Raw genomic sequence first — 16,523 nt, 5'->3', positions numbered from 1 at the left:
GAGAATCGGTGAGAGACACCGTACCAGAGATATCGTTAAATTTTGTCGTCTCGTTCTAAAATTATAATTATGTACAAATAACTATATCGTTTGCAAATTTTTACTGTGTAATGACTGAATTTATTTTTGACGTGCTCCTGAGATCAAATACATACGTCGGTGACCATCCAGCCTTCAAACTGGCATGGAATTTCGGTGTATGAGGATAATCACAGGAGGAACTTATGTTTAATTATATATTATTGTTCGCTGAAGATGGCTAGAAATTAGCCGAAACGTTCGAGGAATAAAGAAACGGTATAATTTGAAGAAGATATTGTTACATCAATTCTTGCGCATTTATTACAGCGCCGATTCCTAATCGCCCTTTTATAACCTTTAGGCCCAATTCCACAACTCACGGTTAACTCTTAACCGAGGTTAAGAGCCTCGGTTAAGAGTTAACTATGAATTATGGAACTGGGCCTTAATTTTTTAAGACTAAGGAATCTAAGTTTACTATAAGGTAAATGTGACCATGACCCTATTTGTGACCACTCGTGGACTTTTATTAAATTAATCAGAAGTTTTAAGTAATTTATCTTCGCAAAGAGTTTTCATCACGTTCAACGTTAGCCATGGTTTGATATATGGTTTCAGTGATATTTAACTAACAAATATTCATGAAAATGTGAAATAAGGTGCTCGTGTCTCCATCAGTGGCAGATTGAGCATATGTTTGTCGCCATGTTAGTAAACAGCGTTTGTCACGGAACAGTCACATTTTTATCGTCCGGGATAAAACGAAGAATATAGTTTTTTCGTAAAAGTGTCAGTGAATACTTAATAAATATTGTGCTATGCGTGGATTCTAAAAAAGGTTAGTAATTTTGAACATATAGATGAATGTGACAAATAAGTACAACAAAACACGCATGTTTCCATTTGTGATCGTCTCAAGAAAATTAATCATAATATTAAATATCGCTCCTCTTTTTGAAAAGAAAACAATTAATACTCATCTGCATATGTTTATGAACAAGTGTGAGTTGCATTTGTACGAATAAACCGAAAATGTGGCAGTGACAGATTTTCTAAATAGACATTAAGTTTGATTAAAGATACATGAAATATCAGGCTAATATCTCTGTTCACAGGATAACGCGACGCTTTTTTTCTGTCAAATCTTTATTTTTACGCGAAAACGCATCGAGCGAGTATATTTTTATCGATATTTGAACGAGAAATGATCGTCAACGTGACATCAAATTGACGTCAAGAAAATTAATCCGCCGGTCACTAAATGGTACATTTCATCTGATGCACCAGTCACTAACCGGGACAGATGGTGATGTCACTAATGGGGCCAGATTAAATTCAAACGGTCACAAATGCGTACATTTACATAGTCCGCTATTTCTTTTTTTATTTTTATTAGATTATGCTTAGAACTTCAGAAAAATATGTTTATTGATACAAAAATAATTAATCTTGAGTTCGGTAAAATTGATTCCTGATTTTAATTATTTTTTAGTATTTTTTATTCTTATTAACTCATGCGACTATCTTACATGGTCACAAATAGGGACATTTACCTTAAGTATAATTATGATGCTATGTTACTGTTGATGCTTACCGGGTAATTCCCGGGCGTACCACGGCGAATCGGACGGAGACGGAATTTTTTCGCGTATTATCGCGAGAGATTTTAGCGGGCGGTAAATAACGTCCGCGAGCTATTCAATCGCGCCGCGCTGTGTCGCGATGATAAATGACGGGAGCCCGGACGGCGACAGATTAACACGTTTCCACTATAGATTCGCCGTTTCCGTGATAATCGACGGAGGCCTGCCGACCGATTGGCACGTATATGCGCAACACGATCCATTTCTAGGGTGAGGAATACGAGACTAGTGTCGGGATTAACCGATTTTGCCGAGCGCGACCGCATAATCGCGTCTTCGTTACTGCGTCGCTCCGGATCGCTGCCCTCAATTAGTTCGCGTCAAGTGTCATCGTAACGAATATTATACACGTCTAATTTTAGAAACGCATTTGATTAACGCAAATCGCACGCAACTCCCGAGTCGAAATTTTGCTCCTACTTTGAACCTTAGTTTTAGGACGTATGTAGACTCTAAAGATGTATAATTAGGACGTATGTAGGCTCTAGAGATTTATAATAGGTTCTAATCTAATAAATTGAACTCCTATATTTTTTGAGCCTGTAAATGGCAGTTATCGGAAAATGTCCTACTTTTAAGTTCAAAAGAAGTTTTCTAAATAGAAGCTGTTGATTAAGTAATATTAAAAGAGGTCCTATTTGATTGTTCAAGTATCAAAACAGGTTTATAAGGTTGAATTGAGGTTGAAAGAAATTCAATGTGGGACTAAAATTTCGACTCGGGCTGGCTCTCCTTCCTTTTCTCTTCCGCTTCTTTTTTTCTCGCGTTCCACCGTTAAATACTCCGCTCTCGTCGTGTTTGATAACAGTGCGCTTCGTACTCAGGCAATCAACCGTATCAAAATGGAAGATCCGTGGGGAATTTAAGCGGCATGGGGGAGAATAAAATGGCCAGGAATTTGTTTTAGTACGTCAAAGGGAGGTATTGGAGCTCGATCGAGATGAAAGTCCTATTTATGTTTTAGTACGTTGAAAGAACAGCCCGCGCGAGGGCTGTATCGGGAGAAAGATCGCGGGATAAAGAAGCGGTTTTACGTAATCGTATTACGTAAACAAATTTTCTTTTCCGCTTTTAATAATTTATTCCTTCTACCTTTTTGTCGTGTGCTTCTTTTCTTCGTCGAGGTCATTGTAAAAAATGTCTCTCATTTTCCGTATGATGATGTAGAGAGATTTCTTTGTCTAATAATATTTCAATTTCAGAGTTTATCAATTATTATTTTATTTTTGGCAATGCAATCCTGTCGCGCGAACGCGATTACGTTTCTCACTATTACACGCAAGTGTTATCAATTGTAAATCCATAAAAATTGAGCTGCCTTTAATTGTTCCTTGAATCGAAACTTGTAAATAAAAAAATTGAATTTAACATGAGCCAGCGAAACAAAGAGTTCGCCACTTTATCGCCAGCCTTTCAACGATGAATGTTGCGCGTCCGTCCCTCTCGTAAGAATATTCAATTTCCAGCATCAATATCAATGCCAGGCATTGTCGAGAAGTGGCTCCATCCCGCTGTGGCGGTATGCATGGAGTTGATGATCCAGTTGTATGTAATGAGGTCATTCCCTCTGAATCGAGTTCGTGCGGGTAGGAAGGTGACGTATTGCGAATTGAACGAAGTAACTTTGTAGCCAACGGTGCTCTCAATTTCGCAGTAAAACGCCGTCGGCTCTGCGAGTGATTGCCTGTTGCGCGATTTTTTTCCCCTCTGCGTTCCGCCAATGGAATATTCACTTTGTCTCGCTTTTTTTTTTTTTTTTTTTTTTGAAAAAACAAAACTGGCGATATCGCTCGTAGTGTTCACAGGGAATGGTATTGGATCGTACTTTGGGAATGAACAAAATGCATATCTAATCAGATATACAAAACAATTTTCCGCAATGACTTATACAATTTTTGTATTTGACATTGTTAAGGGATATGTCGTTAAGGGTGTCATTTTCTTCGTTCGGCGTTATTGTAGTCGGTCGGCATCGTCGTTGACCACCATTTATTGAGTTATCAACAACAAAAATTGAAAAATATATTGGAGGAATAAATTTATGATGTTTATTTAAATATGATGAATTGCAAATTAATCATAGTGCGATAACAAAGTGATAACCCTTATCGAAATATATTATCGAGAATTCGACTAAGAATTGTGACAGATTCGGATACAGCTGTTTTAAATACGATAAAAATACAATTTACAGAGGCTATTTGTGATGATCGATTACGAAAATTATGTAATTATATTTGGAAAAAATGCCATTGAAAGTAGTTTGTTTACTTTCAACTTGTGCATTATGTGATACTTTGAATATTGCAATATTAAATCGAATTTCTTCGGACGAAGTAGAAATCATTGCTCGAGACATAACAGATTGCGTATCATATTTAAAAAAAAAGTTTCAAAGATATTAAGTAAGAATTAGGTAGATAGTTCTCGAACAGCTGGCTTAGCGAAAATTACAATTGTAAAACTAGGCGCGCGTGTAATAATTAGAAGAAATATCGATGTTACTTTAGGTCTTGTAAATGGTGTAACTGGTACATTTACATCATTCGTACGAAAATAAAAATAATACTTTCAGGAGTAGAACTTGTTAGAACATATTAGAACGTGTTAGCGTTAAGTTAGAAGTAAATGGATATAGCATTTGTTATAAGAAAACAATTTCCAATATACTTAAGTTACGGTATGACTATTCATAGAAGTCAAGGATTGAGTTTTAAACATGCCATTGTAGAAGCTGAAAATTCTATATTCAGTTGTGAACAAGTATACGTTGCTCTTTCACAAGTAACTACTTTAAATGGACTATATCTTATAAATTATGATCCTTCATCTGTGAAAGCAAATGAATTAGAATAGAATGTTTGCGTTATTACATGAAAACTGGAGTTGCTAATTGGAGTGTAAGTAATAGAATATTTTGAAAAGCATATTTTTTTTCAATATAAAAAATCCCACAAAAAATATTTGTTATTTGTTGAAAAACAAAAAGGTTAATAAAAATTTGTTAAATTATTGTCAATAAAATTCATAGATAAAATATTTTATGATCGGGCACATATTTTTCGTAACTTCGACACGCTTTATTGCGATCGACATATTCGCTTTCGGTAATCATCCGGTTCCCCATTCAAGTCAGAAATTTGATATGGCCGATGAAATCAAAACCATACGTTAATTGAGTGAAAATTGTCAGCGAGAGAAAAGCAAATGGGCGGGAGGAATAGAAGAGAAGGTGGATGAAACGGAGACGAGATCGAAAGCTCATATAAGAAAGGATAGCCGAGGGTATAGCAGGAGGGGGGTTGCGCTCGGAGTTTGACACAGTCAGAGACCGGCGTTGCCTGGCAACCTTTAAGGGTGGAAATCCACATTGGCGTAGGGTGTATACCTGTGTGACGAATTTATGCGGTATCCTTATTCCTTCCGGGTATCCACTTTCCTTCTCTCTCCATCTTGTACCTTTCCCCATAAAAGACACGTGGAAAGAATCCTCGTGAATGAACCCACAGCTGTGATCGACTCGGGATTGAATACAACGAAATTGGATGTTTATCCATGCGACGTCTAACGATGCCGCTTATTGTCACGGAAGAATGCGCGTTTCGCACATCGCAAATTAACGAGAAGATAGCAATTTTCCTCGATGAAGAGACCGGACCCGATGTTGCACTCAAATCGTCTCTTCCAACCCCGATGTGTCTTATATCCCAGGAGCGGAGATAATGACACTCCATTTGAATTCAATGTCATGATTTAATCTATTCATATCTCAGAATATTCTCCCTTGCTCTCTTTTTGCAATTACTCTCGGTGAGATATCTTCCCCGGGGTAATCTTTATTAAGGCGATCAAACGTAGTTAAACGCGCGGTACGTTCTCATTCATCTTTTGAAAAGCCGCCCACTTAAATTATTATATCTTAACATCATCTCGAAGTATTTTACATGTTTATAAATCACCGCGAGCTGTGTATCACGTGAGAATTTAATTACTGATCGTTTGTCGAGTATATTGCCTTTTTGTAACTATCGGATTCGATTTAATTATTCCGAGTTTAATGACGGAAGAGCGTATTTTTGTTGCTCTAATACGTTTTTCATGTTTCCACACTCGTTGGAACGATGTTGCAACCCTCGTGGAAAATTTTATGCGATCAAAATATAGCGCATATTTATATATTTACTATATGATAAAAAGTACGTAAATATAAACAATATCTACATAAACAGTATGTGTAAAAATTATACAGTTCATAGTAGAAATATATAAATTGTGCGCTTTTTATCTCTAATTATATAAATATATCTTTATCTAGACGGAAAAAAATTACAATAATATATTTTATGTGTCTAAATTTTATACAAATTTTTGTAATATTATTTAACGTAATAGTAATATATCACACATATTTGCATTTTTTTATGTTTGTTTATGTTTATCAATAACATAGCTTAAGAAAAATTATACTATAATTCATTTTCAAATTAGTATATAAATATTTTTGTAAAATTTAAATTGTAAATTTACGTTTGCAAATTGTTTTTCTTCATTCGTGTTTCCAATCTTGTGGAACGATGTTGCAACCTCTATGGAAAATTTTGTGTGACCAAAATGTAGTATATACTTATGTATTTACTACACTACAAAAAGTATGTAAAAATTTTTAATTACTGTAAGGAAGAATAATTTTATTTGTAAATTGTGACTTTACGTGTAAATATACACCTTTAATAGAGGGTCCCAAAATTACCACTATAATTGCTGTAATTTTACATGCAATTTTTTAAATAATATATGCATTAGAGATCGATATGCATAAATATAGATAGAAGTCTTACGATGGCTTCCTTCTTCAGTCTAGCGTGGATGTCATTTTCAATCCTTAGTCGCCATAGTCGCTTTAACCCTCGCTTTAACCACAAACTCACGCGACGTACCGGCTTTCTTCCAGACAACATATCACGATAGAAAATACCTACCAGGTAAAGAACCTTGCAAAAATTTAACTGGATTTCTGTACAAATCGTAATTCGCTTTTGTACAAGCTAACGTGGCGCGATTATCTTTCTTGATGTCGTTAGCACAAATAATTTTATAATTCTCCCGACTGGGTACAAATAACATAACTAAATTTAACGACGTTACATGATTACATTAACGAGCATTCTGTTATTTGATCGTAACGCGGTAGAGGATTACACGATAATAACCGATTCTTGCAACTTGTTGCGTGCAATTTTGCTGTAGGAAGCGGAAATTGTGTGCTCTCGCATAATCCTTTAAATTACCATCTACATAATACCGGGATTATCTGATAATTTTGCGAGATACTTATATATAATTTCACGCGTGTGATCGACGAGATGCTTAATGTCCGCGATGTTTACACGCGTAACTCTCTTCGTCTTGGTTGGAAAATAAATACCCGCGTCGATGCGGATTAACGAAATATTACGAAACATTAATTAATAATCGCAAATGAGCCGTTGTTTCATCTTGATTAACGTAATTTCATCTTGATTAATCTAATTCCGCGCGGCTATCTTTTTCAGTCGAGCGATTCTGGAGGTTTCCGTGCACGCAGAAGATCACCTCAGGCGATCGCGATGGCTACACTATCTTTGCGCATCTCCATACCGGAAAAGAATGCCACCAAGATGATGCAGTTCGATCCCAGTACATCGGTGTACGATGCCTGTCGTATCATCAGAGAAAAACTTGCCGAGGCCAGCAACATGGGTCAACGTAAGCGTTCGATATTTTATTCGACTGCATCTAATTATATTTATCGAGTATTTTTTGCAATATATTTCAATATATCTCTTTTATGACCAAGGCTGTATTAAGTCATAAAAATATGATTCCAAGACTATCTTTATTGTTTTTTGCATAGCGAAAGATTATGGCCTGTTTCTCGCTGATGAAGACGTGAAAAAGGGAGTTTGGCTTGAGCCCGGGCGAAATCTCGATTACTATATCTTGAGGAATGGAGATCTGCTCGAGTACCGTCGTAAGCTCCGTACACTTCGGGTCCGTATGCTGGATGGAACGTTGAAGACTATGTTGGTGGACGATAGTCAGCCCGTAGCTAATCTTATGGTAGTGATATGTACGAAGATAGGTATCACGAATCACGACGAGTATTCTTTGGTGCGCGAGCTGGTGGAAGATGAAAACGATAATCAGAAACCTGGAAATTTCGGCACTCTCACGTTGAAGAGGAAGAAAGAAGAGAAGGGCGAAAGAGATACAAAGATGGAACAATTGAGAAAAAAGTTAAAAACCGATGACGAAGGTAACACTCTCGAGCTCATATTGATACATATTTAGATCAACATTCCGTTATCGTCTACACATATTATGGTATAAGTTTGCGAAATACATTTTTGACTTATGTTTTTTTTTATTCACAGTAAATTGGATAGATCCGAGTAAGACCTTGCGCGAACAAGGTATAGACGAATCCGAAACCGTTTTGTTGAGGAGGAAATTCTTTTTCTCGGATCAAAATATCGACAGTCGCGATCCTGTACAATTGTCGCTGTTGTATGTGCAAGCGCGAGATGCGATTTTGGACGGTACGCATCCAATTACTCAGGAAAAGGCTTGCGTTTTCGCCGGGATTCAGTGCCAAATCCAGTTTGGCGATCACAAGGAGGAGAAACATAAACCGGGTTTCTTGGAGTGAGTTGCATTCGATATGATTCCTCGATGCTATATCGATTAATATTTCATTCGTATCATTCTTTTTCAGTCTTAAAGAATTTTTACCACAATCGTATGTAAAAGTAAAAGGAATCGAAAAGAAGGTCTTCGCGGAACACAAGAAGCATATTGGACTCTCAGAGCTGGACGCCAAGGTTCTGTATACTAAAACCGCCAGGTCACTGAATACGTACGGCGTCACGTTCTTCTTAGTGAAGGAGAAGATGAAGGGCAAGAACAAACTGGTACCGCGTCTGCTCGGCGTGACAAAGGATTCGGTCCTGCGACTCGACGAAAAGACGAAAGAAATTCTAAAGACGTGGCCGTTGACGACCGTGCGGCGTTGGGGCGCCTCACCGAACACCTTCACCCTCGATTTTGGCGACTATTCTGATCAATATTACAGTGTACAGACTACCGAAGCAGAACAGATACTCCAGTTGATCGCTGGTTATATTGACATTATCCTGAAGAAACAAAAAGCGAAGGATCACTTCGGTATTGAGGGAGATGAGGGATCTACTATGGTGGAGGATAGCGTGTCGCCACTAAAGTGAGTATCTCTCACACTCTCAGTACATGTTAGCTCCTCTGAGCTGAATGTGGACAGAAGTAATAATAGCTATTAAGAGAGTGTTAGAGCAATTATCAGTTCTCGATGAGAGTCGGACTCGTCTTAAAGCGACCGACTTACGTTCAATTGTGCGTCACATCTTAACAATATTTCACGTTAATCTAATGCAATCATGGAAGAGTTTTTAAGAAGTCACGCAAACAAGTGTGTTCGAGCGACTTCCAATTCTAACGGGTATATAATTTGCAATAAAAAAATAAAAATAAAAGTTTAAGTAAGAAACACTAATTAAGATTTTTCATGTGCGTTTTCATTCAACAGAGCCACCATCATGCAACATGAGACTAGCAATGTCGGTAAAGGAAATGTAGAAGCTGTTTCAGTCGCAATACCAGCTGTTATGAGGGCCGGAGGAGATGGTAAGCAAAATTTTATCATATTTTACTTCACATTTTATCGTAAGTAATTTTATCACGACTTTTACTAAAGATTATCTTGTTACATCAACAGCGATTGTATATTTAATTATCAGACTTTCATTTGGGTGTATATGGCAGCTTCCAAAATTGTATTATTCTTATAAATTGAAAATTATGTTTGCTTTAAATTTTTTAAGTCCTGATACACCGCTCTTTTGACGTATTTAGAAAAATTAATTAATTAGCATTTCTTTGCACGATTGAATCCTCGGATTGTTAGTGTGATATGCGTTTTTGCATATATATATATACATACATACACTTTTCATTTTGTAAATACACGTTAAGCTAGTGTTTGCAAAAGTGTCGCTTATAATAAAATTAAATAATTAAGTATCAATATTAAACTCGCTTTTAGCTTTCAACGGAAAATCATTGTCTAAACGAACAGATTTTACAGTATCGAGGATTGTTAATAACTGTAAATACAGCTATAGAGTTAGAGTGCACGGTGTGATTTATAGGGGCTCGACCATATGGGACCGGTCACATAGGTGGTGCCCAGTACACGACCGTCAGTGGGCAGGTGAACATCGCTCATGCTCCGCCTATGGTAAGCATCTTTAAAAAGCGTCCAAGCTGCTGTCAAGCTCATGTCAATGTCTTTTAGTTGCTTGTTATAAATATATATGCGCCTTAAAGTGTAAAAATTGGAGAGCCTTCGGGAACTTTTGACTTCAGCAAACCGTGTCTCTCTACTGTGTAATTATTTACGATTTTGATTATGGGGATATATGTATGGAGATGTATGTATTTGGGACGATATTATATATTTTGTGAATGTCTAAAGTCGCACCGATGAGATGATTATACTGCACGTTAGAGAGCGAAATTTTAAATAACTAATAGACGGTTAAATTTATTTTCATGCTAGGCGCCTTCTATTGCGGACACAGAGTAGGTACACTACGATAACATTTTCAGTTATCTCTTCAGTTTATAAAACGTTTATTTTATTTCTTCGGACTGATTCGTTTGCGTTTCATGTTCGTCGATCGACTTTCTTTCGGTACAGTGCTTACTGGATAGATAAAAATCTTTGCAATGCGTTACTTGCGGTTTATGCTTCCTCACGATAGAATACTTGCTCATATTCAATCAGTATCAGTAAACTCTGTATCGCCGCAACTATTTGTTGCAGTTTACCGCTTTGTTATGTACGCGCATTTCATTTACGTTCATTGATTGATCGTTACAAGCAAAACGTTTCAATCCCAATTGCATTTATTTACGCGAAAAATATCTTTTTTTATGGTACTACCAATCATTCAGTCAGATTTGCAACGGCCATACGTACATTTACAATGTAATAAATGTTTAAAACTATAGGTCCAACAAACTAAGGTGACATCCGTCCTATCTGAACCGCAACGTGCCTTATTATCGACCATCACCGCTGGTCACGAGGTGATCCACATCGCTGAGACAGAACTGATTACAAAGGCTCAATTACCCGAACTCGGCACGGATCCGGCGTCCCTAAGATGGATCGAGCAGACGATCGACACCCACAAACAGAACGTGGGCTCGCAGATCGCAGCGATGAACGCTGCGACCGCCCAGGTGGTCACGTTAACTTCCGGACCAGCAGACGACGTCGATCACACGGCAGTAGGAGCAGCAATTACCACAATCGCCACGAATTTACCTGAAATGACGAAAGGCGTGCGAATGATAGCTGCTCTCATGGACGATGAGTCATCCGGTGAGCGACTATTAGACGCCGCCAGAAAACTATGTTCTGCATTCTCGGATTTACTGAAGGCCACAGAACCTGAGACCAAGGAGGTGAGTTTGTTGTGTCTATGAGAGAACTGCGTGTAAAGTATAATACCTAACCAGTTTGCGAATGTAAAGTTAAATGTTATTTCAACTCTCCTCTTTCCCCACAGCCTTTCTACATAACATCTACGCTCTATGGACAATATGTAAGCACTAACATTTAAGCTTTGTAGCGCAATAATATTAGACCTGCTTTTACGGATGCACTAAATTTCTTTGCGAGCACTTGATCTTTATCCTACTATATCTTTGAGATGCAAATTTTGTTAATAAAAATTTTTGAAAATGTACATAAATAAACGTAAAATTAATCTATATTCCCTGTGGCATAGTTGGCTAAAAGATGTAATCTCTTTATTTAACCCTTCAATATCACTCTTGGTAATCTTACGAAACTTCTGTTTACTTTATTGCTTATAACTTTTTTTTATTAATAAAGATATATACATATTTATTTGATATCCTTACATTCTTTAATATCTGCTGTTTGATCGAAAAAAATTTTTTTATAATATGTTTATTTTTATGAAAATTATAAGCAGTCCAATTAAGTTGAGTATGCCATACACCAGTGTGTTGTTCCCATAGCGAGATGTTTAAGCGTTTCAAATATTTAAAGACTCATCAAATACGAATTACTGTTTTAAATCTTTTCGTTTATTTCTAATTTTATATAATTTTGGATATCATGTGAATTATTCTTTGCTTATATTTTAGCCACGGCAGAATCTATTAAATGCGGCGTCACGAGTGGGTGAAGCGTCGCATCAAGTATTGACAACTATTGGCGAGGAGGATGATTCGAACCGCGAGCTGCAAGACATGTTACTCGCGCTCGCTAAAGCTGTGGCCAATACCACTGCTGCTCTGGTATTGAAAGCAAAGAATATAGCAGCCACATGCGAAGACTCTGCCACGCAGAATAGAGTAATATCAGCTGCAACCCAGTGCGCACTGGCTACATCTCAACTCGTAGCTTGCGCAAAAGTTGTAGCACCGACTTTACACTCGCCCGCGTGTCAGACGCAACTAATGAACGCTGTTCGCGAAGTAACGAAGGCTGTGGAACGTCTGGTTCAAGTTTGCAACGAAACATGCAGCGATGAAAACTTACTGAAGGAGCTGAGCATTGCCGCCGCCGAGGTCAGTCGTACCTTGAACGATCTTCTTAATCACATTAAGACCGCCACTAGAGAACGCGCCAAGGAATCTATCCAGGAAGGTGCGGTGGAAACTATTTTGGTTGCAACAGACAAATTGTTCGCCAGCACTGGCGATGCCGGCGAGATGGTACGACAGGCGAGAGTGGTGGGTCAAGCTACCGCGCAGTTGATTCAGAGTATTAAAGGTGAGGCGGAAAGACAGACAGACTCAGAGCAGCAACAGCGTCTATTGGCGGCAGCAAAGCTACTCGCCGACGCCACTGCCAAGATGGTGGAGGCGGCACGGCAGTGTGCTAGCAGCCCGCACGACGCCAGGATGCAAGATCAACTACGCCAAGCAGCGGAAGAGTTGCGAGCTGCGACTACAGCGGCAGCAACCCCGGCGTTACGTAGAAAACTTATAACACGTCTAGAGGCATGCGCCAAACAGGCCGCATCTACGGCCACACAATGTATCGCGGCATCTTCTGGTGCTGGCCACCACAACACTAACCCAGCCAGCCAGGAGGAACTCAACATAGAATGTCGCATGATGGCGCAGCAAATTCCATACCTCGTATCGGGAGTAAAGGGCACGCAGGCACAACCGGATAATTCTTCGGCTCAGTTGAACCTGATAAATGCTTCCGAGCAATTTCTGCAACCAGGCACCGCCGTTGTGAAAGCAGCCAGAGCCGTTCTGCCGACGGTCACCGATCAGGCATCCGCAATACAGCTGAACAACACTTCCCAGCAGTTGGGATCTTCGTTAGCGGATCTTCGATCGGCGGTGACGCGTGCCAGGGAAGCCTGTGGCGGATTGGAACTTGACGCCGCGGAGGAGCTGATAAATAGCCTAAAAGATGAACTAGGCGAGTTTTATCGCGCCGTCGAGGCCGCCTCGTTGCGACCGTTACCGGAAGAGACGACGGAATCAACCGCGTTGCGACTCGGTGCCACGTCGAAGAACGTTGGATTCGCTATGGCGCAGCTGTTATCCGCCGCCAAGCAGGGCAATGAGAATTATACCGGAAGCGCAGCTAGAGAAACCGCGTCGGCCTTGAAAGATCTCACGTACGCCGTACGCGGTGTAGCCGCCACATCCAATCAGCCAGAAACGCAAAAGAAGGTGCTGATGACAGCAGACGATGTGATCCTGCGATCTCTACGATTGGTGAAGGAAGCTCGACGTGTACTGAAAAATCCCGATGATCCTGAGAACGAGGTCAATCTAGCTGCGGTTGCAAAAGATGTCTCCAATTCATTGAATAAATGCGTGTCCTGTCTACCCGGGCAAAGAGATGTCGACGAAGCGATATGCAATATTGACGATATGACTCAAGTGCTCAACTTGAACGAGTTTCCGCAAACAAGCAAGAGTTATGGGTAAATAGTTTTTGTTGATTTGTAATAAAGCAATATTCTTGGAAATAAAAAATCTATTTCTTTAATTATAAACAACAAAAAGATAATAAGGGCAATAGAAAAAGTACGTTTACTGTTTTTCATTTGTAACGGAGGGGAGCCGCAGTTTTGAAACAAGCATGTGGTTTTTAGTAAACAAAACTATGCAATCATATATTGTGTCATTGAATATAAAAAGTATAATAAAATATACTTTTTTAATTAAACAAAGATTATTAATAATAAAGGAAATGATTTGCATTCTATTTTCACGAAATGTATAATATATAGTACTAATGTACAACTTATCTCTGTAAAACTTATCTCACAAGGCCTCGTAGGTCTCGTTACGCTTGCTCGCAAAGGAAAGAGAAGAGTTTTATTAGTATTAGACCAGAAATTGAGATTAGATTGAAATTTAACCAATCAGAAAAAAGAAAATTAATATCAAGTTTAATAAACTTTGCTTTGATTCGTCAAATTTCAATACAATCTCAATCTTTAGTCTGATATAGGCTTTACTTCGGCATAGAACATATGTATGTTGACCTTTAAATGTTATCTGATGAAAATATCTGGAACTTCAGCGCGCGCGAAAAACAAATAACATATTTCTAGTTTAGTTCATGTTAAAATTACCACTGAAACAGCTTTACATAGTTATGTATTCTTTTTGTACTGATTAAAAAAAATTCCATTGCTTGCTACTCTACACATAGAAATAATTGACATGTAGGGAGATACTATTTCAATTTTTTTGTATGCTTTTTACTTTGCAGGCAATTGCAGAGTGATCTCAACAACGCTGCTGCCAATTTGAACGATGCATCATCGAATGTAGTGTCGTCCGTACGTTCACCCGTACAACTTGCAAATTCGTCGAAGCAATTCACCAATGCTTTTGGAGATTTGTTGGGTGTGGGTATGGAGATGGCAAGTCAGACAACGGTTGAAACTCGCAGTCAGGTGGTAATATCGTTAAAGAATGTTAGCATGACGTCCAGCAAGCTTCTCATGACCGCCAAATCGATCGCGGCTGATCCCACTGCGCCAAACGCGAAGAATCAACTCTCGGCGGCGGCTCGTGCAGTCACCGATTCTATAAATTATCTAGTGGACGTGTGCACTTCGGCAGCACCCGGACAGAATGAGTGCGACAACGCTATCAGAAACATTCAATCTATGCGATCTCTGTTGGACAATCCGAGCGAACCCATTTCCGATGCCTCGTATTTCGAGTGCTTAGAGACCGTCATGGAAAAGAGCAAGAGCCTCGGAGATGGTATGACCGGCATCGCGAATCACGCGAAAAAATCGGAACACGAGCAGTTTTCCGTCGCGGTTCGCGGAGTCTCCTCTTCGATTTGCGGCTTGATCGAAGCAGCGGCTCAAGCAGCTTATCTGGCGGGTGTGAGCGATCCCACGTCGGTAGCGGGTAAACCGGGTCTGGTGGATCAGGCACAATTCCTGCGAGCAGCGCAGGCCATTCATAGTGGTTGCCAGAGTCTCGGTAGCCCGACCAGTACGCAACAGCAAGTGCTCTCGGCCGCTACTATGATTGCCAAGCATACCAGCGCGCTTTGTAACGCATGTAGACTCGCGTCTAGTAAAACTAGCAATCCGGTAGCCAAGCGGCACTTTGTCCAGTCTGCCAAAGACGTCGCCAATTCAACAGCGTGCCTTGTTAAGGAAATCAAGGCGCTTGATCAAAATTATTCCGATATCAACCGCGAAAAGTGTGCGGAAGCCACGAAACCATTACTCGAGGCGGTCGATAATCTCTGCACGTTCGCGGGTTCTCCCGAATTTGCGAGCCAGCCAGCCAAGATATCCATTGCAGCTAGAGCCGCCCAAGAGCCGATCACCAGCGCTGGCAAGTCCATCATCGACGGCTCGTGCGCGATGGTACTAGCGGCCAAGAGTCTCGCGGTCAGTCCGAAGGATCCACCGACCTGGCAACTACTGGCTAATCACAGCAAGAGCGTCAGTGATTCAATTAAATCACTGGTAGCGTCGATCCGTGATAAGGCGCCTGGTCAGAAGGAATGTGATGCTGCGATTGAGAAATTGTCGGCACGAATACGCGAGCTCGACGCCGCTTCGCTGAGCGCAGTTTCACAGGCGCTAATGCCGCGCCGCGAGAATACCGTGCAGGGATTCACAGATCAAATGGAGAGCAGTGCAAGCGAGCTGCGCGAAAAATTGGAGCCGTTGCGTACTGCTGCCAAATATGAGGCAGAGAATGTCGGCCACGCCGTCAATCAGATCGCCCTTTACTCGGAACCGCTCGTTTCCGGCGCAATCGGTGCCGCGTCCAATATGGTGCACTCGAAGCAGCAGATGGTGTTGTTAGATCAGACGAAAACCGTAGCCGAATCTACGTTGCAACTGATTTATATCACCAAGGAATCTGGCGGCAATCCGAAGGCTGTTGCGTTACACACTGAGGTGGACGAGACCGTTGAGTCCACTAAAGACGCGCTTCAAGAGTTACAGAACACTTTGGAGACTATATCGACATCTGCGGGCATCGTTACTGGTCTGATCGACACGATTTCTCGTGCGATGGTGAGATTAGAGGATCATCGTATGTCCACTATTGACACTGTAGACTCTTACGTGGATTATCAGACAAGGATGGTCGAAGCTGCCAAAGAGATCGCTCGATTGGCACAAGAAATAGTGAGTAGTCTTTAATATCACAATTTTGGCAATCATAGTTAAGTACAAAGCACCCTTAATAATTTATTACCCGTATTAATGGGTACCTGGA

At 40.0% G+C, this 16,523-nt stretch overlaps 1 protein-coding gene across 11 annotated transcripts in view; it reads left to right on the top strand.

The window, feature by feature from the left end:
• Positions 1–16,523, top strand: part of rhea (Talin_middle and talin-RS domain-containing protein rhea) — a 58,553-nt gene that overhangs the window by 33,609 nt on the left and 8,421 nt on the right. For 7 of the 11 annotated variants that reach the window (XM_018508595.1, XM_018508597.1, XM_018508596.1 and 4 more), the window contains 10 exons: positions 7,217–7,409; positions 7,558–7,959; positions 8,078–8,348; positions 8,419–8,922; positions 9,265–9,362; positions 9,887–9,975; positions 10,752–11,210; positions 11,315–11,350; positions 11,922–13,732; positions 14,530–16,432. In XM_018508595.1, the coding sequence (XP_018364097.1) occupies positions 7,271–7,409; positions 7,558–7,959; positions 8,078–8,348; positions 8,419–8,922; positions 9,265–9,362; positions 9,887–9,975; positions 10,752–11,210; positions 11,315–11,350; positions 11,922–13,732; positions 14,530–16,432 (5,712 nt within the window). In that variant the 5' untranslated portion in view covers positions 7,217–7,270. The remainder of the gene's footprint in view (positions 1–7,216; positions 7,410–7,557; positions 7,960–8,077; positions 8,349–8,418; positions 8,923–9,264; positions 9,363–9,886; positions 9,976–10,751; positions 11,211–11,314; positions 11,351–11,921; positions 13,733–14,529; positions 16,433–16,523) is intronic. The other 4 variants (XM_018508600.1, XM_018508603.1, XM_018508606.1 and 1 more) reach the window with 1 other exon arrangement.

This window comes from Trachymyrmex cornetzi, unplaced genomic scaffold, assembly GCF_001594075.2.
Source record: "Trachymyrmex cornetzi isolate Tcor2-1 unplaced genomic scaffold, Tcor1.1 scaffold269, whole genome shotgun sequence".
In the NCBI taxonomy this organism is placed as follows: domain Eukaryota; kingdom Metazoa; phylum Arthropoda; class Insecta; order Hymenoptera; family Formicidae; genus Trachymyrmex; species Trachymyrmex cornetzi.
Note: the sequence above shows the minus strand (reverse complement) of the source record. Positions and strands in the feature narration are given on the sequence as shown.